The sequence below is a fragment of the Filicampus tigris genome, chromosome 15, assembly GCF_054856515.1.
Source record: "Filicampus tigris isolate MCC_2025a chromosome 15, RoL_Ftig_1.0, whole genome shotgun sequence".
Lineage (NCBI taxonomy): Eukaryota > Metazoa > Chordata > Actinopteri > Syngnathiformes > Syngnathidae > Filicampus > Filicampus tigris.
Window position 1 is genome coordinate 1,416,197 of NC_141231.1, and position 20,382 is coordinate 1,436,578.

General features: G+C 39.4%; 1 protein-coding gene and 1 pseudogene across 1 annotated transcript; one reads left to right on the top strand and one right to left on the bottom strand.

Moving 5' to 3' along the window:
* Positions 1 to 849: 849 nt before the first annotated feature.
* lmnb1 (lamin B1) lies at positions 850 to 20,382 on the bottom strand. Its single transcript, XM_086053664.1, has 11 exons — positions 19,843 to 20,382; positions 16,103 to 16,259; positions 13,861 to 13,986; positions 9,014 to 9,184; positions 6,642 to 6,767; positions 4,478 to 4,698; positions 4,169 to 4,397; positions 3,996 to 4,100; positions 3,670 to 3,789; positions 3,215 to 3,325; positions 850 to 1,593 (listed from the first exon to the last, which is right to left on the bottom strand). Exons 1-11 carry the CDS (start codon positions 20,247 to 20,249, stop codon positions 1,552 to 1,554), a joined length of 1,815 nt encoding a protein of 604 aa, XP_085909790.1. The 5' UTR covers positions 20,250 to 20,382; the 3' UTR covers positions 850 to 1,551.
* On the top strand, positions 10,808 to 12,342 carry LOC147135092 (uncharacterized; annotated as a pseudogene).

Genomic DNA, 20,382 nt, shown 5'->3' on the forward strand with positions numbered 1-20,382 from the left:
GTAGTCATGGGAGGCCGATAACAGATATTAGGCGCCGATATTCATTTTCACTAAAAAGGAAAATATTGGTGTCAAAATAAAAAATAAAAACAACTCTAACAACTTTGTTTAATTGTCTTTGACCATTATATTTGTTGAACATTTTTTCAGATTCGCATAACGATTTTTTTTAAAGTCATTATAGAAGCTAAATATGGGTCAAACGTTTTGTGCGCACTACTTGTCTTCAACACTGTGTGGCGCTGTCACTACGGGTATATAAGAAGAGAGAAAGAAACAGTGTACAGGTGTTGACTGGGAACGGCATACAGGTTTTTGACCGCTTCGTGCGGCGGAGTTTTTGTTTGTAGACGCTATGTGTTTTATGGAGATTGTAATTATTGGAAAGTTACAAATAAAATACGTATTTTAACAAATGACTCATGGACTCTATTGATGGGCACAATCAGACATCAAGCAAACAAGCCGCCAGCACGTCAGACCAACCCAAACCGGCAACACTTCACTAGCCTAGTATTAGACTCGCTAATATAGTCATTATTATAAATTTTTGCCAATAAGGCCATCTTTGTTGTAAAATTCTAACAAAAAGAGATATATTGTATTGAATTCAAATAAAAACAAAAAGTACCCAGTTTTCCCAGGGTCAGTAGACTCTCTTATAAAGTTCACTGAATAATTAAATAAATCCTTTCTTGAAGTTAACACTGTTTTAAATTGATTTTTTATCGGCCATCAGACTTAAAAAAAAGGCTGATACCAATATTCGTCAAAATACTGAATATCGGCGCTGATAATCGGTCTATTCCTAGTATGAATCACAAAACAATAACAAAAACTCAGCCATAATAGGGCAAGAAATGAATATTTAATCAAACTCTGAGAATTATTGCCATATACAGTAAGACACCAAAACAAAGAGTATTTCTATTACTTCACATAGTCCTTAAGAAGAATACAATCAAGTGTTGTGCAATTCTATCAAAGATCAGTGAGAACAAACTCACATTTGCAATTTTATAATAAAACAGAAAGTTATAGCTTACATTTTTCTAATCATACATAGCACACATAAGGTTGCAAAGTAGATCATTAATGACCAATTTAAATTATACTCTGACTTGTCAAAATACAATTATCATTCTTAAAGATGACATTGAGCCAATGTCCCTATTTGGAATACTTTCTTGATTCTTGAGGCCTAGATTCACTGTAATTTCCACACTGTACTAAAAAGTTGTGCTCTGGATGTAAAATTTCAATATTTTCAGCCCCTGTTGAAACTACAAGATTTAAAGAATTAACATTTTAAATAGACAATAAAATCGAATTTAAAATAAATAAAAGCAAAATCCACATTCAATTCTTCTCCTGAAGACACATTACATGAGCGAGGTTTCAAGAGGAAATGCATCTTGACGATAGCAACTTTGCACTTAAATGAAAATGTCAAGCAAAATCCAAACCGTACTGAAAAGATGAAATAACATACAAATATTACAGTTGGCAGCATACTGGTGGCTCAGTTGGCGACTGGTTGTTTGAGTGGAATCACATGATGGAGCAGCCACTCCGGGCACTGCGAGGCTCACCCTGCATACAAGCAAGTCAGATATTTTGTATACATGACATATTTTAATGTTAGTTTGCCTTAAACAAGTTAAAATTAGCAAATGAGTCTGTGACTGTTGAAAGTAAAAGTGACCGACCAGACTTTTCATTGATTGAAGTTATGCTTGAATCAATTAAAGCTGATTGTCAGTGTAAAAATGAGACGAGATAATCATAACTAGTGTTTTTTTTTTTTTATCCAATCCTACTCTTTTTTTAGTTCCTAGCTTCTTTTGTTTTTTTTTTGTTTTTGAATAGCTGTTAGCTCTAGTGTTTCCTTATGGGGGGCCCTCACGTTGGGAGGTGTGGCTTCCTGAGCTATGTGATGGTTAATGTGGCCCGGCGGTCTCTGTGACTGTGGCGCCCCTCGTGGCCATAGGGTGTCATTCCTCTCAGCGTGGATGAGCTCCCTTGAACTCTTTCCTTATATGTTTCTCTGTGCCTTGCTGTTTTTTTGTTTTTTTTTTAATCACAATTCATCAGGTTAAATGTGTGTTTCGTGTCTGTGTGTGTGTGTGTGTGTGTGCGGGTGCGTGTGAGACAGCGAGCGCAGGTGTGCTTGTGGATATCTGTCTTTGTGTATATTTAGAGAGAGGGAGGGAAGGAGCGGGTCTTCTTTTTATGGTGTATTTTGATGTTTTTCTTGTACAGTGCTTTGAGTTGCATTTTTCTGTATGAAAAATGCCATATAAATAAAATTTGATTTGAACTCTCAGATAAAGAAACAGGACAGAATGTAGTTAAATGCGCAATGATACTTAACACCACCAGCAGTCCAAAATGTTGGTTGTAATAAAGACGACTGGCTCAAAGCTGCCAGAAAATATGCTCTGCAAAAATTACTTATCCAACAACAATTTAGAATGTTCTTTCAAGCCAAAAAGTATTTTTGATCTTGTTTTGAGAATAAAATACTATTGCAAGAGCAGAATTAGTAACCTTATTAATATTGTTTTAAGATTGTCTTTTATTTCTGACTTTGAAGATCCAAAAATTGGTTCATTTACATGCAAAATAAGCTAAATTACTGTCAGTCTCAGTTTGATGTTATAGTTTATGTTTTCAGGGGACTTTTAGCTGTAAAAAACTGTTTCAAGAACCTCCTAGTAATTAGTGTACCAATATCAACACGCTTCATTTGTTGTAATGTATTCCAGGGCGGCAGGGTATTGACTGCTTAGCACGTCCGCCTCACAGTGCAGAGGTTCTGGGTTCAAATCCAGCCCAGGCCCTCCTGTGTGGAATTTGCATGTTCTCCCTGCGCCTGTGTGGGTTTTCTCCGGGTTCTCTACACTCCCCCCCATTAAAGATTCAGCTTTATTTTGCCTAATATAGTGCTTATAATGTATAGTGTTAAACCACTTATTTTAAGGTATTTCTCTCTTTTCAAAAGCCAAGATTTTTTCTTATTTCAAGAAATCTTAACAAATGTAATTATCTTACTGCACTGGCCTATAATTTCACTTGTTTTTAATTCTGAATCCTCTCAAAATAAGCATGTATTTCTTAAATTTAAACAGTCCATTTTTGCAGTGTGTCTTCTATAGTAGCCACTGTTTATATTCAATATTACCTCCTAAAAACTTCTAGGTTTTGTACTCACTTGCTGTTGGTAGAAGTCATCTTTGATAATCTCCTCTTCATTATCAGCATAGTCTTCCACACCATCCCCTTCTTCTGCTGTCTTATAAGTAGTGTTTCTCTTTGCCACTTCCTAACACACATGCACACAACACATTAATGTCGACCTAAATCCAAGTCAAATGCATTACTGCTTGGGGTTGCAATGTGACAAACTGGAAATGTTCAAGGAGTGTGGAGTCTTTTGCAAGCTATTGCATTTGATGAACTTCACAATTCAACCACAGAAGCAACTCATCTCCCGCGCTTCTTGTTTAATTGCTGTCTCCATGAAACGTCAGCACGTAGGAGAGAACATCTCATTTCTCAACATATTTTTCTCTCCTCACTACTCGAGTGATTCTGTTGACTCCTTGACTTGCTGGTGTACGCAAACTGAGGAGTTTGCAAATGATTAAGATTCACCCATGGTCTCACCTCTCCCTGCGCATTGATCAAAACCACATGGACATCCTCCCCAAAACTCCAGGAGGACTGGTTCTTCCAAATCAGATCAGAGGGGGGTTTGTAGCTCATGCCAGCATCAGATGCCCAAAGCTGCAAACAGAGAAGGTTTCCTTGAGTGTTCATTAAAATCACATTGTGCTGAATTCTACTTAAAGGGGAAATCAACCCCAATCAAGAATATATTCCCAGCAGGCCCACTAGTTGAAACACAGCATTGTATATTGTTCAGATTTTTTGGGCAAGCTTTCTTTAGGTGTTTCAACTTTTTACATCAGAGGGTGACTTAGAACTCTTACCATGACTTTCTGTCCAGCCTTCAATGTATATTTAGGTGTGAATTTGAAAGTGGCTGTCACACTTCCAATAGTTTTAATCACTTCACAGCCCACCATGGGCTGGTCCTAAAACAAAGACAGTAATAATTAATTTGTATCGAGATGAGTACAAAGATGCTATTTTTAGATCTTACCTCATCACCAGTGTTCTGGAGGCTAATGAACTTGCCATCGGTGTCGATCTCATCGATAACTATGGGTCCTGTGGCTGAGGAGGCGTGAGCAATGGACACCGAGCTGCTAGCTTCCTGTTCCTCAACATCAACACGCTTCCTTTTTCCCTGAGTAGTCCGAACACTACGGCTGCTGGAAGAGACTCGAGACATAGTAACACGAGAGGAAGGGCTGGGAGACAGCTTCAATCTGCAATTGAAAGCCACGCGTGTTATTACACTGGCTGAGCTACACAAAAAACGGATTAGGTTGTTTCAACTGGCCCTCACCGTTCCTCTTCTCCTTCCAGAAGTTTGCGGTATGCATTGATCTCCATGTCAAGAGCAAACTTCACATCCAGCAACTGTTCATATTCATTCAACTGTTGCAGCATCTTTGCTTGAATCTCAGCCACTTCGCGGTCTTTTTCGGCCAAAAGTTTGCGGCTTGAATCTTTCTCCTTAGAGAGTGCCGCCTCCAGTTCTGCGATGCGACTGCGCCAACCACGAGTCTGCAGGAGATCAGAGAGATGATAATTGTACAGGATGTACACTTCCGAGTTACAATTGCAAAATAATCCAAAAGTCAATCACCATCAACATTTTAGCCCCCAATCAATACTTCAACAACACTTACTACTAGGGCCCAAATGATTATATTGGCCTATATTAGGCCTTTTGTGTGTGAATTGTATCCTCCTCCATCCACTCATATGCCCATTAAGATGCAATGCCTGTAAATATATGTACAAGAAGATTTATATTCATGCTTATAGACTAGTTAAAAGTGTAAATGTATCCATTTATTTGCTAACTCTGTTTTGGGTATGATGACATGCTGCTAAATACAATAAATACTGTGAACTAGGGCTGACCGATTTATAGCATTTGCAATATAATTGCGATTTTAGAATACGTGATTATGTAATCGCAAAAGCTGCAGTTTAAATGGTCATTACTGTATTGACAGCGAAGGGGCCCCTTCGGGGAAGGGGATTTACAGAGCGCTAAGATAATGCTGCCGCAGCTACGGCATGCTTGATCCTTTTCACCTAGCATGGTTAAAACGTCCCGCGTGTGGCTGGAAAAAAACTTGCCGTGTATGTGTCTTGTCTAATTTGGGATGATTTGGTTTCCGTCGTATGTCGGAGCGCGTGTGTGCGGAAGTGTCAGTCATGACGCCGGTGCGCGCCGCCGTTGACTTCAATTTACGTGTGTTCTAAGTTTGAGCACGCACACACACACACCCCCCACACACACACACGCACGCACACACACACACACACACACACACACACACACACACACAGACGTTAGTGTGTGGCTCCTTCAGCCACTACAAATAAAAACGCATCCCTGCAAAGTTGTCAAGCCGTCAACTACTAAGACGATGAATTCAGCCGTATGTTTCGAACCAAAAGACAGACAAAAAGATGTTTAATGAGACGCTGCCAAGAAGTAATGCCCACTGGCACTTATGTTTCATGTAACAAAGCGATATGTAGGACGTGGCAAATCTACTGATTTGTTGACATTATTGTTGTAATCTGCACTTGAGTTTGTTGCTTTACAGTATACTATCACTAGTATAGTATAGCATATACCTATGTTTACACCAGACGTGTGGCAGAATTATGTCGTGGTGAACGCTTACCAAACTGCACATCAGGGGCGGAGCCATGGGTGGGCTTGGGTGTGCACAGGCCCAAGTGAGATTCATGAAAAAATATATACTTTTACATTTTTTGAACTGTCCATACCTGTCAACTTGTACGTTTTCCCCGTATTTTATACATTTTTTGATCATTTCAAATTGTGTACGCCGTACGACAATTTTTGTACGGGTGAAAAAACAATTTAAAAACTCGTTTTTTGTTAAACCGATCTCGTCTTGCCCATTTCGGCTCTAATCCAGAGCATCCGTTAGCGATTCCGACTGCAAACTTCGGCCGACTTTCACAAGCAAAGTTCCCTGTAGAAACTGTAGAAAGTACAGAGAAAAAAAATTGCAACTCATATCACAATCACAATTTTTAGGGGGAAAAAAACAATCGCAATTAGATTTCCCATAATTATTCAGCCCTACTGTGAACGTATTCAGCCATTTTCTGTTTCACGTATCCATGATGGTGTCCTATTTTCTTCCTATTCTTAATGATGACACCATAAACTGGTTCAAATAACTCCACTAAAGGCTAAAGGCAAAGCTACAGCAGATTTTAGGGTTGTCTTTCTGAATCTTCTGCGTAATTCAGAGGCTTGTTGCAAAATAGACATATTCTTTATTTGTTAATAATATAATAGAGCTGTGGTGGCTGTGGTTTGCAATCACTTTGTGCATTCAATTATTCATAGCCACCCATGTAGCTTGTGATTCTAGTCATCCAAAAGCAAAGACTGATTGTGCATTTTGAAAGTGGCGAAAAATCCAAACAACCACTACATTTCACCTAACCTCTTTCTGTAGTCGTTCCAGTTGAGCAGTGAGGCTCTCAATCCTTAAGGTTGACTCTCTCAGCTCCTCTCGGGCAATGCTGGCTGACGCTCCATTCACTTCAGACAACCGACGCACGTTATCCATCTTCAAACAGAAACATCAACTTGATGCAGTTTGGTCTTACTGACACAATTAAAGAGGAAGTACGCTGGGCTGGTTTCTTCCTGACAAGCAGGAAATTAAGTCACTGAAGTGTTGGGCAGGTCAGCTCATTTGCCCGGTTGTCAGCAGTTAATGAGGAACAAGTTTCATCTTAGCTCGCAGTCCTTTGCTTGCCTGTGTGAATTGTTTGAATCAGTAGGTAATTTAATTGATGACTTGTTTTTTTTCTCTTTTGTAAGAGGATGCTCTACTTCAAGTCAGGTATATCAAATCAACTATTAAATTCACGCAAAGCAAGACAAAACTGAAACCTTAAAAGAAATGTGCATTACGTTTTGCAAAGTCAAAGGTGCTAAGGAGAATCATAAACTTCTTTTGCAACAATTAGGCAACTGCACTGTAATTCCATGTTTTAAAAGTAGAAGTCAAGTCAAAAATGTTTTTTACAATACAGTGCTCTGACCAAGTATTTGTCCCCTTCCCGATTTCTGTGTTTTTTGCATATCACTCCCAAAGGTTTCATTTCATCAACCGATTATTAACACATTGAGACAACCAAGGATACATAAAATGCAGTTTCTAAATTATTTTATTTACTCTTACCCCTAAGAGCGAGTTGTGCCACATTTGGCAGCAATATCTGAAAGTGATCGTTTGCAATACAGTCATTGGTGATAAGTCTTTCACACCGCTGTGGAGGAATTTTGGACCACTCTTCTTTAACTCTGCCATATTGGAGGGATTTCTAGCATTACTGCCTTTTTAAGGTCACATCACATATGCGATGTATCAGATTTTTTTTTATGACAGTCTGAACATCTCAATTCCAATTTTTTCAAATCCGACTTGGGTCGTTTCCATATGTGGTCCTAGATTGGATACCTATGGGATTTTTTTTTTGCCACACAACCGCAGTCTCAACGGCCAGGTTGCATATATCCGACATTGACGTCATCCGGAGCCCAAGATGCGCTCCGCGCAAGCAGACGGAAAGTGCTGGCAGCAGGGGGATCAAATCTACAAAGTTGTTTTGAGTAGGACTATTGACTTAATATTTTACTTTAATTTAATCCCACTTGAAACTTGAAGCATTAAGTGGACATTTATGGCGATCATAGTAATTCAGCAACGGCTCAGATCGATTCATTTTTACGCACGGCTATGACGTGACGTCATCATTAGTGCCGTCTCCATGAAACGAGATATGAAAGCGTTTCCCCAAATACTGTATTTATTTCTGCCTCCTACCTAATTGCTTTACTGTATAAATACCCCGACACGCTGGACCACATTTACTTCCGCAAACACAACGTCGGGAGTGACGTCGTCTCTTCTGCGCATACGGGTCACTTTGGTGACGCATGTGTTCATACAGCAGACAAGACCGAGGTCGCATTTATAATGTAATATGAACGCTTACACAAAGAAATTGAGCATTAACACCTGCGGTGTGAACATAGAACCTGTTAGACAAAGGCTATTTACCGGTAAGTGGTTTATTGATTCAACAAAGGTGGTGGCAATTGGTTTTCCACATAGGGTGAGATAGGTTTGTATCACCCGTCCCCCCTCTGCTTGGTAAATAAAATCATTAAAAAAATGTATCTTATCCTTGGGTTGTCTCAGTGTGATATTAAAATTGATTTCATAAAATGACACCTTTGCGAGTGATGAATAGGCAAAAAAATACAGAAATCAAGAAATCCTTTTTTTTTTTTTTACAGCAATGTATGTTCTAAGAGGCCCCACCAGGTTAAACACGGTATACAGATTATATTCCTTTTGTTGAAGATGAATGAAGCAGCACTTTCCACCCTTTTTTTATCTATCCCTGTGTGGCTATTTTGCCACTTGCTGTTGACCTGAAAATTACATCACAGTGCCAAGGGCAGGTTTTGGCAATTCCAGTTCTCGAGGGCCGGTGTCCTGCCCGTTTTCCATCTCTACCTGCTGCAACACACCTAGTTCAAATGATCATATAATCAGCTAATTCTGCAGAAGCTGGATAACGATCCTGATTATTGAATAAGGTGGGTTGCAACAGGGTGACAGAAAACATGCAGGACACCGGCCCTCGAGGACCAGAATTGTCCACCCCTAGCCTAGGGGCTCAGCAGCTTGCGCTTATCTTTGTGTTGAATCAAAGTAAGTTAAGTTATATGTTAACTTACACTATTCTATACTTTTTCAATTTTATAGTGTAACAAGAGTGTGAAGCGTATCCATACTTTGGCGATGTAAGTGCTCTCGATGCTATCTTTGTAGATCTTCATCTGCTCCTCATTTTGAACCCTCATGTCTGCTAGGGCCAGACTTAGTTTAGACTCATACTCCTCTTTGCGCCCAGAATCCACCTCCACTAGACGTGTCTCATACCGCTGCCGTGCTTCTTTCACTTCCTGTAACAAGAAATAAACCTACAATAGTCTGCACAACTGACAACCTCATGTTAACTATGGCTTAAATAAAAAAAACAGTAGTTTTAGTTAAGTCTGCACAATGTATCAAAGAAATGCAATATGCATATTGCAAAGACATGCAATACTTTCCTGATGGAATTGTTTACTTTTATCTGAATTTGACCAGTCAGACGCAAACTTAAATGTGCAACGCCACCCAATAGTTGGACATTATCGAAGGGAATTACAATGAATTAGCTAAGAATACAGTGAATTAGCTAAGAATACAGTGAGCTTGCTTTTTTTTTTTTTTTAATTCTCCCATTTGACAATTAGATAATAAAAATTTAATTTCTTTCAGTAGATGTTAAATACAGTGGTACCTCTACTTAGGAAATTAATTGGTTCTGGAAGAAATTTCTTAAGTAGAACATTTTGTAAGTAGAGACGCATTTTCCATGTAAATGCCCTAATCCGCTCCAAGCCCCCCAATATTCCGACATAAATGTTTTATAAAGCATAAAAATGCATGAAAACATGTAAAAAATACATGTGATTACTGCACAATAAATTAGAGTTGTGCATAATGTAAAAAAAACAAAGAATACAGGAAGGAATAAAAATTATGGTCGTTTACCTTTCAATTGCTGTCCTCATTGCTTTTTGCCCTCTTTGGTTCATGTTCTCTCTCAGAAGTGGTTTTTGCCTGGCGTTTTGTAAAGAACTGATTTAATAACGTGGCGACTGTCGATACATTACGGTCATATTCTTTGGCGAGATCAAACAAACGCATCCCCTTTTCATACTTTTCTATGATCTCTTGCTTTGTTTGGATGGACAAAAAAAACGATTTTCTACTTTTTTTCTTTTCCTCGTTTCTAATTCACGTAAAACTATCGGAAGACCTCATGGTCCGAGGGGCGAATGACGAGGACGATGCATCTATCTATCTATTTACCTATCTACCCGCACACATAGAGAGATACGGAAGAGGTCCCTCTTAGCCAATGCGATTTCCAGGAAGATTCTAGGCTAGCCAATGTCAGAGAAGCTATGAGTATGTTGCGTTCATGAAACTGCGGAGCTGCGACTAGCAGCCCATACTGCGAGTATCACCCCTTTCTTTTATCCTTCGTATGCTGAAATTTCTTTCGTAACTAGAGGCAACTTGGTTTCGTAACTTGAAAATTTCGTATGAAGAGACGTTCGTAAGTAGAGGTACCACAGTGTCGCAATATCGATATCGCTATATTTAACAAGCATATCGCGTATATGCACAAGCATATTATGCATGTTTTTCAAATCTCATGCAGCCCTACTACATATACATACATATACATACATACATATACATACATACATACACATATATATATATATATATATATATATATATATATATATATATATATATATATATATATATATATATATATATATATATATATACATATATATGCATGCTTTTTTCAGGTCCGATACCGATTATTGGTAGTCAAGGCGGCCAATAACCGATATTTGAAGCCGATATTTATTTGTAGAAAAAAGAAGAAAAATGGTGTCAAATTTATGAAAAATAAAAACTCCAACACTTGACTTCGTTTAAATGCCTTTAACCCTCAGATGAATAAGTGGGTCAAAAATGACCCGGTGAGGTTGCCTTTAAATATCTTCGTAATTAAAATTTTTTAGGGTTTCATGTTCCAGGTATTCCTCAAAAAACATGTTTTTGATATAATGCCACTCACATTTTTAACCTTTTATGCCTTTTAAGAAATTACAGTTTTTGTATTACTACCCCAAGCTTCCATAAGTGGGTCATGCATTTTCTACGTAATCCAATGGAAACCATTGATTTTTATCAACTTTAGCTGTCAGAAATAAATGAACTGTGAACCACACAGACTATATCAAAAGTTTCACCCTTCAGAAAGATTGTTTCACACCGCAAGAGCTGATGTGTGAAAGTATTATCTTCATATAATATTCTGTGTGTCTTTCATCATTGTTGTTATGATTATTTATCAAAAAATTAGCCTACTTTATAACTAGCTAACACTAGCTACCTATCTAAGATCGCTAACATTACTATATGTATTGTCTTAACGTTAGTGTGTGTGCGTGTCATTCATGATTGTAGTGTGAAAGAGTATATTATTATTTATCAACAAATTAGCCGACTTCATAACTAGTGTATATGCAAAAACGTTTTCTGGCCGTGCTGAGAAAGCAGGTGGTGCTGATGTATCATAACTAGCTAACACTAGAGTTAGCCAACATTACTATATGCAGTGTATGTGTGTGTGTGTATGTATGTGTTAAGGCTGCTAGATATAGAGGTGAAATTGTCCTACAGATGCTGGATGATGGAGGAGAGTAACAGGGTTGGACTCTTGAGTCTGAAATGAGGACCCAGACTATTGTCCAGGTGGCAGTGGAAATACAACTGAACAGAATCAATCTGATTCAGAAAATCTTTTATGTGTTCTCTGAAGAAGAAAGTGTCTAAATCATGTCTAACCGAATGAGTCGGAGGGGCTCTTACTGGAGCGAGTTACCTCCCACCCATAGGGCAGAACACAGAGCCACAACATCCTCAGAAGTCAGTCAGGGCCTGCACAAGGGCTTAGCACCACTGCCTCACCAAAAGATGCATGGGAGTTCTTTATCACTGATGATATCATAATACAAGGGGTTTGATGAAAAGATCAAACTTGGAAGGATGTAGAGTAGCAACAGCTACAGGAAAAGAATGGAAAAATGACCTTGGATAAAATGCAAAAAAAGATGAATTCATGACCTTCACTGGATTGGCCCTGCTTGCAGGAAGTGAGAAGAACTGGGATGTATCAATCCGTGAGTTATTTGGGAATTCTCTCCATAATCCCATGTACAAGGCCTCTATGGTTATTGGAAGATTTGCATTCACCATACCTTGCGCTTGGATGATCAGAGGATCACAGCCTTCTGACTGGAAACAGACCATATGGCAGCCTTCCGCAATGTATGAGACCAATTCCTGGTCAACTGCAAAAAGCAATTCATCCCCAGTGATGTGTGTCACTGTGGACGAACATCTTGTGTCATTCAGGTGTAGGTGCAAGTTTCTACAGTACATCCCAAGCAAGCCTGCCAAGTACGGCCTAAAGATCTTCTAGGTTTGTGATGCGCGCATCCCCAATGAAATAGATGGTACAGTTTACACGGGGAGAGAACCAGGGGAAGAAGTTCAGAAGAATCTGGGGGAAAACATCAGTTGTGTAGTAGATTTAGAAACGCAGGTCGCAACATCAAAAATGTTTAAAAGGGAAAAATGAAGATATTTCAAAGATGAAATCATTCTTGTGTGGTCCTAAATATAATACTAAATACTATACAAGTGATTATTCTTCAACAAAATGAAAAAAAATGGCATAAAACACAGATTCTTATATGGGTCCTTTTTGACCCACTTATGGAAGAGTGTAGGGTCCAGTCACTCGTGCATCTAAGGCTTAAGCCCATGTTTATTAAACAACTTTAGTGATTTACTAGATGTTAAAGCTTAAAAGATCTTAAAAAATAGACAACTTTGTTTTAAGTCTCACAAAAAAGTGCAAGGAGCTCTTAGGCTCAGCTGCATGTCTTATAGTTTAATGAAAGCAAGCATCTCCTTACAGTAAATACTTTTCTAATACTCCACTATAACTGAAATGTTTATATTTCACACATTTTTCACACACGTTTTAAAGTTCAAAAACATAAACGTGAATCCTCAACGCACATTCAAGACAAGGTCGATTCCTTTGTGTTTCTTGTGTATTGAACTGACTTTGTTGTATACTTATTGATGATGGTAGCAGCAGAATGAATTCTGATTTGTCTGGCAACTTATGGAAAAATGCATCCAAACTAATCGGGAGAAACATCACTTCAAGACAATGACCCAAAAACGAGCTGCCAACACAACAAAAGACTTCATCAGGAGTAAAAAGTCGAAGTTTTAGACTGGTAAGGTCAATCATATGACCTTAGGAGCATGCATTTCAAACTGACTGAAGGGAGAAACTCACAGAAACCAAAAACACTTGAAAGAGGCTAAAGTGAAGGCCTAGAAAAGCATTTCAAATGAAGAACGCAACAGTCTGGTGACGTCAATGGGTTGCAGGCTTGGTGCAGTTACAAGCAAGGGTTATTCCACCAAATATTAAATGTTATTAAACAAGTTATTTTAATAATGGCTGTTCCAATACCCTTGGTCACTTGCAAAATGGATGCCTTCGAACATCAGGTGCTCTGTCCTGAATTGTTTTACACATCAAAATAACAGCTGGATTTCTGAGCTTACTGTATGTCTCATATTCATCTTTTTATCTGAAACCCAGATGTATTCAGTATACAACAAAAACAAAGAAGTGACCTTGCCATTCCAATACTTTTGGAGGGGACTGTAGTAAGGAAATCCATAACAATGAGATCCATTCCACAAAAAAATTCTCTGACATAGGGGGACCACGTTAGGTAAACAAAAAGCAATATAGTGGGTCAGCATTGCACAAAGTGCTGGTGCATTCATTTGAACCGGACGACCTAATAAATAGAAAACTAGGAAACAAGTTAAAGCAAATCTCACACACATTCGCATACTGACGATAACCTCAATCGCTGGTAAAGCACAGTAAAAGTAAACCACTCACCTCCTGGTGCATGGTCTTACGAAACTCTATCTCCTCTGTCAGACTCTGATGGCGGTTTTCCAAGTCGACACGATGGAGCATCTCATCAGTAAGGTGCTTCTTGGTTTGGGCAAGATCGGAACTCAACTGACAGAGAAAGTTAAAGATTCTTTGTAATCATCGATCAAAAAATAATATTTTTTTGTGAATAAAATCTGTGATGATGGCTTTGTGATGTTAAAATCAATGTATAAAAACAAAACAGAAAAAGTGGAACATTATGTTGATATATTGTAGCCTATATTCAGTTAGTTTTAATTACTTTTTAAAATAGATTTGTTAGATTTTACTAGTTTTAGTTTTGGGAAAAATGCTTAGTTTTAGTTTTTTTAGAAGTTGATGTATTTGTCAGGTGAGGCTTTTTTTATTACAGTAACAAGTGTTATTTATTCATTCAAATAAAGATAACATTTGAAAAATGTATTTACTTACTAACAATGTATGAATATTTACTTACTAACGATGTATGAATAACTATCAACAAATAAAACATAACAGTCGACTTAAACCTAAGTGCAATAAGGCCAACAAAAGTGCAGTGCATTAATGTTACTTCTAAAGTGAAAATGCAGGTGAAACAAGCAACATAAAACATTAACATAAAAACCTAGCAATTGAACAGGAGAGTGCAGACTTGTAACATCAGAATATATGTCAACAAATTTAAGTCCCTTCATATAGACAGACAGACAGACAGACAGACAGACAGACAGACAGACAGACAGACAGATAGATAGATAGATAGATAGATAGATAGATAGATAGATAGATAGATAGATAGATAGAGAGCGAGAGAGAGAAAATTTTTTCCCCTCGAGCAATATGCCACACGAGACCCGTCTCCGTTACAATGCCTTTGCTTTTGTCCGAGACACAATCATAATCAAAATAAGCCCAATTGGGTCTCTGTCGTTTTCTCCCAACTTTCGGCATTGTAATGTTGTTTTAGTTTTGTTTTATACCCATCAGACCTAATTGTTTACGCATTACGTCACTTCAGACGTCGATGTGCCGCACGGCTATACAACTGTCGTAAAACCGGCAGCGCTGGTGTTTTACATTCTAAATGATGACAAAAGCTTACAAAGACGAAAACGAATGGTATTTTCGCTACGATTATCGTTCGTTTTTGTTAGTCTTGTGAGCAGACAATGTCGGTTAAGTTAGTTATCGTTTGGATAGGCTCCAGCACTCCCCGCGACCCTTGTGAGGATAAGCGGTACAGATAATGGATGGATAATATTCATTAGGCCAGAGCTAGGCCGTTTTTTGCCAGTCCGTCCTCTGTCCGTGGCTTGGGTACCCTTCTGTGCTCGTCACTCTGTCCTTATTCATAAAAATTATCGTCCTCCAACCCCGTCCGTCTTTGTCCTTTAAAGCGCTTCTGTTTTTACATTCCGTCAGTCCGCCCCACACACCCACCCCCCGCCGCCTTAAAGTAAAACAACAATGTTCTTGCATGACATTATTTCATGCTCACTAGCTGGCTAATTTCCTATGCACATCCACTAACCAGCTGGGAGTATCGGGAGTGGATTGAATTGAAACTGTTTAACTAAGATAGCTTTTAGCTGCCATCAACCACCGTCGGATGTGATGATGATGATGATCAAGATGATGATGATGATGAAGATGATGACGCGGGGCAAGCCAGGGGACATCACGATAACATTTAAGATTGCATAATAAAACAATACTATTGGGTTTTGTTTCACATTTTCACATATTCCGCAGTAAAAATGATTATTGCAAAATATGGCAACCTTATTTTAGGAGGAGACTTGCGGGTCATAGATTTCAGTGGGTTGTTTTTTTTCTCGGCAGTGAAATGGGCGTCTTCTCGTGGGCAGACAATGCCTGTGAGTATAATACTGCAAGGAGGGAACGCACATGAAAAAGAGCACTTCAGTGTTGTGCAGACTTAGCAGGCAGTCTTGCTTTTTAAAAGAACCCAACAACACGTCAGTCTGGACTTGACCCGGTTAGGGATGCTGAGAGGGACGGACGAAGACCTACCTCCGTCCTTGCTTAGTCCGTCCTTTTTAAAAGAGTTCTCATCCTCCATCCGATTGTCCACAAAATGGGCATCCGTCCGGGACAGACGGACAGACCGTCAAGTCCCAGGGACAGAATGCCCACCTCTGCATAACGTGTTGAATATTATATTTAACCCCTATAATCGATACAAGGAAATTGTTTTAACCTTATGTATTTTTTCTTGTAGATCAGCCATGGTGGCCTCCAAGATGGTCTTTTCAGACAGGGATGTAGTAAGTATGGCATTTTTTGCGTTGAGCTGCGCTTCCAAATCCTTTAGCCGGGCGTGGGCTTCTGCTGCATCCGAGTCCTTTTTATGGTTGCTGGAGACAAAACAGGGTACAACGGTTGAAACTGTGAGATGCCCACAAGTGGCCACATGAGCAGACTTAAAATGTAGTGAACACGCAATTACCAGGTACCTTGAAATTCCCAAGCACCCCCATACATTATTTAAAAGTTTTCTTCCATTTCAAGTAACTACCATTTTAGTCTCAATTTACATGTGATTGCCTTGATGCGCCCCCTTCCCTTTACATACATAAAATGCTAAATAAATGCGTTATCACACTGATTATGACGCGGATCCTAGTGGAGCAGAAAATACAGGAAGGCCAAAGGAAAGTAAACAGTTTTTTATGTCCCAATGCCCACCTCTGGTTATAACGATAATTTTCAAAACCAAAAATAACGATACGCTAAGACATAAAACTGTGTCACCTCTTTGTGCCTAATCCCAGATACAGCCATACAACCTCATAGTGCTAATAAATGTAATATTTAACTCTAAAATGATTTTAATACTAAAATTATTCTAATAATAATCAAAGCTAAGATGGGCATTTTACTACAATTTCCCAGTCCATTTATCGCCTTCCATCTACAGCCAGGGTACACTTCTGCCGTCTGTCTAATCTTTTTGTAATCGCCTATAAGACAGTCCGCCTATAATTTTAAACAGATTTCTGTTAGCGTTTCCTTCAACCAACTTCGATCAAATTCTACTAGCACTGCTCCCCAAACAATATTTGAAACGAAAGACTCACCGTGGCATGGAAAGCTCACTGTGCCTTACTATATGCATCACCTCGCCGCGGCCATTGAAGCCTCATCGCGAAAATAGACGATAGACAGTTACATAGACAAAAAAAAAGGGCTTCCGACTATGCTTGGTTCGTTTTTTGGGTTTTTTTTTTTTCGTCTATCGCCTACAAAATGGGTGTCCGTCATATGCGGGTAGACAGAACACGGAACGGTCCATCACATAGGCGGAATTCCCAGCTCTGAGTATTAGTATTAGTCAGAGCTGGGCAGTCCGTCCCTGGGCCGGACTGGTCGAACCCGCCGGCCCGGCCCGATGCCCATTTTTGGGGCGGTTGGGGGGGAGGCTGACAAATTTTTTTAAAAATGGCTGGACTAAGCATGGCCAGAAGTCGATTTTAGTCCGGCACACTAATCGGCCCTCATGCGTGTGACATGCTCGCGAGGCGGCAAACAATGATCTCAGCCTACACGGTGAAAGGCTTCTTTATAGGTTTCTTTCTACTCCTGCATCGGCGCGAGCGACAACTGATGTTAAAGGGTCTGTGGTATTGCCCCCCAGCACCCCCCGCCCCCTCTTGTAATGGTATGCCCCAGTTGTAGGCGCGGGTTACGTGATGTGAAAATAAGGAAATACAAACACACTTGAACAAACGATGTCTCACGACTCTTCTTACACAAACAACTGGCTCATTGATTCACATGACTGACGCATTGTGCCGTTGGTGACAGGTCTACAACACATGCCATGCACACATAAGGATTTGTTGCTGCTCTGATCGGTGCATTATATCACATTTTGCGATGACGTGCAGTTTCCCACACGTAGAAGATGCCCCACGCAGCTCGTTGCTGCTGCAAAGCAAGTAGGCTAGCAGCGTTGTGTGTGGAGAGAATTTAGTCACCCACCTTCCAGATTGTTTTCGCAATAAAATTAATTGCATCGTCTAGTCATCTCGGTCCCTTTATGGTTGTGGCAGGCACGATATCCATTGTGGTCGCTGTCTTTTTGAAGCAACGCCCCCCGACTTGTTTCAAAACAACTTGTGTCCACGAGTACATATATTATTATTTTTTGTTTTTTTGGAGTATATTCAAGCTGCGCGCAGCACTGACTAAAGGATGACGCAGCCACATCAAGGTGGAGTTCATGCACTTCTCTGGCGTCTTACCTATTTCCGGAAATACGCCGTAGCAAACCAGCGGTGTATAGTGGTTTGCTGGTATGCTTTTATTTTGAAGGCCGGGAAGGAGGGGAAGTTTGGAAAATAAATAAGTAACTTGACTACGACTTCTGGCTGGCTGTTGGACCCAAATAATTATACAATACGACAAATCCAGCCCGGGGTTCGCAATGCAAGTAAGCACACGCAAATTGGCTAAGTAGTACTGGCGCATTTGAAGCGTGTCCACAGCGGGTTCAAATTGTATATTAGCCAGCTAATGATCTTTAAAAAGCCTCTGCCATTAGAGCATTTCTCCCTGAGCAAAATCAATGGTCGTTCAATTCAACTCAGAAAAAAGTTGGTAATTATTTAGGTCAGTGGTCCTGAACCTTTTTTTCATGTCAGGGACCACTTTATGGTGGGACAGATGTTTCGCAGACTGGCAGGGGTTTGGTTGGGAGGACGCGTTGACGTACAGTATATTTGTGCTCAGTAACTACTTGCCAATGGAGGCCGGGGTGATAGCGTACATTCACGTTTGGGATACTCCTTTACAAAAAAAACAACAGTATATCTGTGCGCCAGAAACTAAATGGCCCGCGGCCTAGTACGTGGTTGGGGACCACTGACGTAGTGACAAATTATGTAGAATGTTAATGTACCTTCAAAGACAGATCCTGAAATAAGTGGGTGAGAAATGCAAACTACTCTTACAAATTTATTACGTCAGCATACACTGTGTAGTATTGTTATAGTCAAGTTAATCATTGTATCATATTTATCATATAATATACTACAGAATAAAAAATACACAGATCGCAAAACGTGCATTAAATGCGAAAAGAAAGAACTCTGCCGATCAGATATAAACAAGCAGATTGGTGTAGTCTAGAAACTTTCCATCTGAGGTTATGTCGCCTTGCCTCATTTGTACTACTCTACATGAGAAAGGTTTGTGGGAGGAGGGGATGTGGCATTTGATAACTGGCTTACAGACCAGCAAAGCCATGCAGTGTGATTGTTCACTGTATTATTTGAAACGTTATTTGTTCCTTCTTTTGATGAATCTGCACCAAAAAATGACAAAGGCTTTCTAATCCGTTTTTATTTGGCATTGTAATCAGTGAGGGAAGCTGATTTATTTTTATTTTAGCTCAAAAGATGTACACGAATAAAACTGGCATGATGTTGTCCAGTCTTTTAGGTGATTGCATATGAAAAATGCAATCTGACACTAATAATGACCTGTATGCCAGTTTACCAATTTCCTACTGATATTAATTTGAAATTTTGACCAGTCACACTCTCTCGAATTTCCTTACTTGCTGTAAGTATAATTTTATTACACAACGTTTGTGTTCACTACACCTGCACTATTTGGACATTAAAGCTTCATGCAACATGTGACCATCACCGTCACAAATATTACGTCATGTTCCCTTTACGTACTCACGTCACTTTGACTCTGATACGTTTTATTGTCTGAACTTTCTTTGTTAACTTGACACAAAGATGAATAAAAGTTTTGAAAAAATCACTTCTTCATCTTAAGGAAACGGCATAAGGTTACAACTGCCTTAAAATTAAAATATTTGTAAACAGTAGCTCAGAATTCAAAGACTTTCGCCTTCAGTAAAGTGTTGCACCAGATGACAGTCCACTCCACTTTCAATAATCCACATACATGCCTCAACCTTACCCAAGTAAAAGTTGCTCTTGCTCGCATTTGAGTTTTCCCAGCTCAATCTGCAGCCATGCCCGCTCTTTGGAGGAATCATCCAAACACCTTCTGGCATTGGCAAGCTCAGTGTCATATAAGGCTTTTATTCCACATAACTCCCGGCTTCTTTCCTCTTCCTTCTCAACAATTTTCAAATTAAGTATGTCTTTTTCAGATTCTACATTTCGGACTGTCTCAATATACACAGCCAGACGGTCGTTGAGGTTCCTGAGCTGCTGCTTCTCTTGCAATCTGGTTATTCTGGTGGGGCTGACCGGTGCATCACCACTGCACGTGCTCCTCTGGCCAGTCAGAGATGCAGTTACGCTTGTCATTGTGTAACTAAAAATGTAAATATACTTAGACAACCAACGTTGCGCTTGCATAGATATAAAGTTTCTATGGATTCCCTGCAGCGCCAGATATTCCCAAATATATGTGAGTATCCTATGTTTTCTACGTCGAATGAAAGGGGTATTGCTCGACAATATGGCGACTCATTGGAACTTTACGTTTGAC

Bases quoted from the DNA above. Each gene is read 5' to 3' on its own strand.
- lmnb1 (XM_086053664.1), bottom strand. From the start codon at position 20,249: ATGCAAGCGCAACGTTGGTTGTCTAAGTATATTTACATTTTTAGTTAC. The intron at 3,326-3,669 runs GTGAGACCATGG...CATGTGTGTTAG, and splicing joins TGATCAATGCGCAGGGAGAG to GAAGTGGCAAAGAGAAACAC. The intron at 1,594-3,214 runs GTGAGTACAAAA...GCTTGTATGCAG, and splicing joins ATGACTTCTACCAACAGCAA to GGTGAGCCTCGCAGTGCCCG.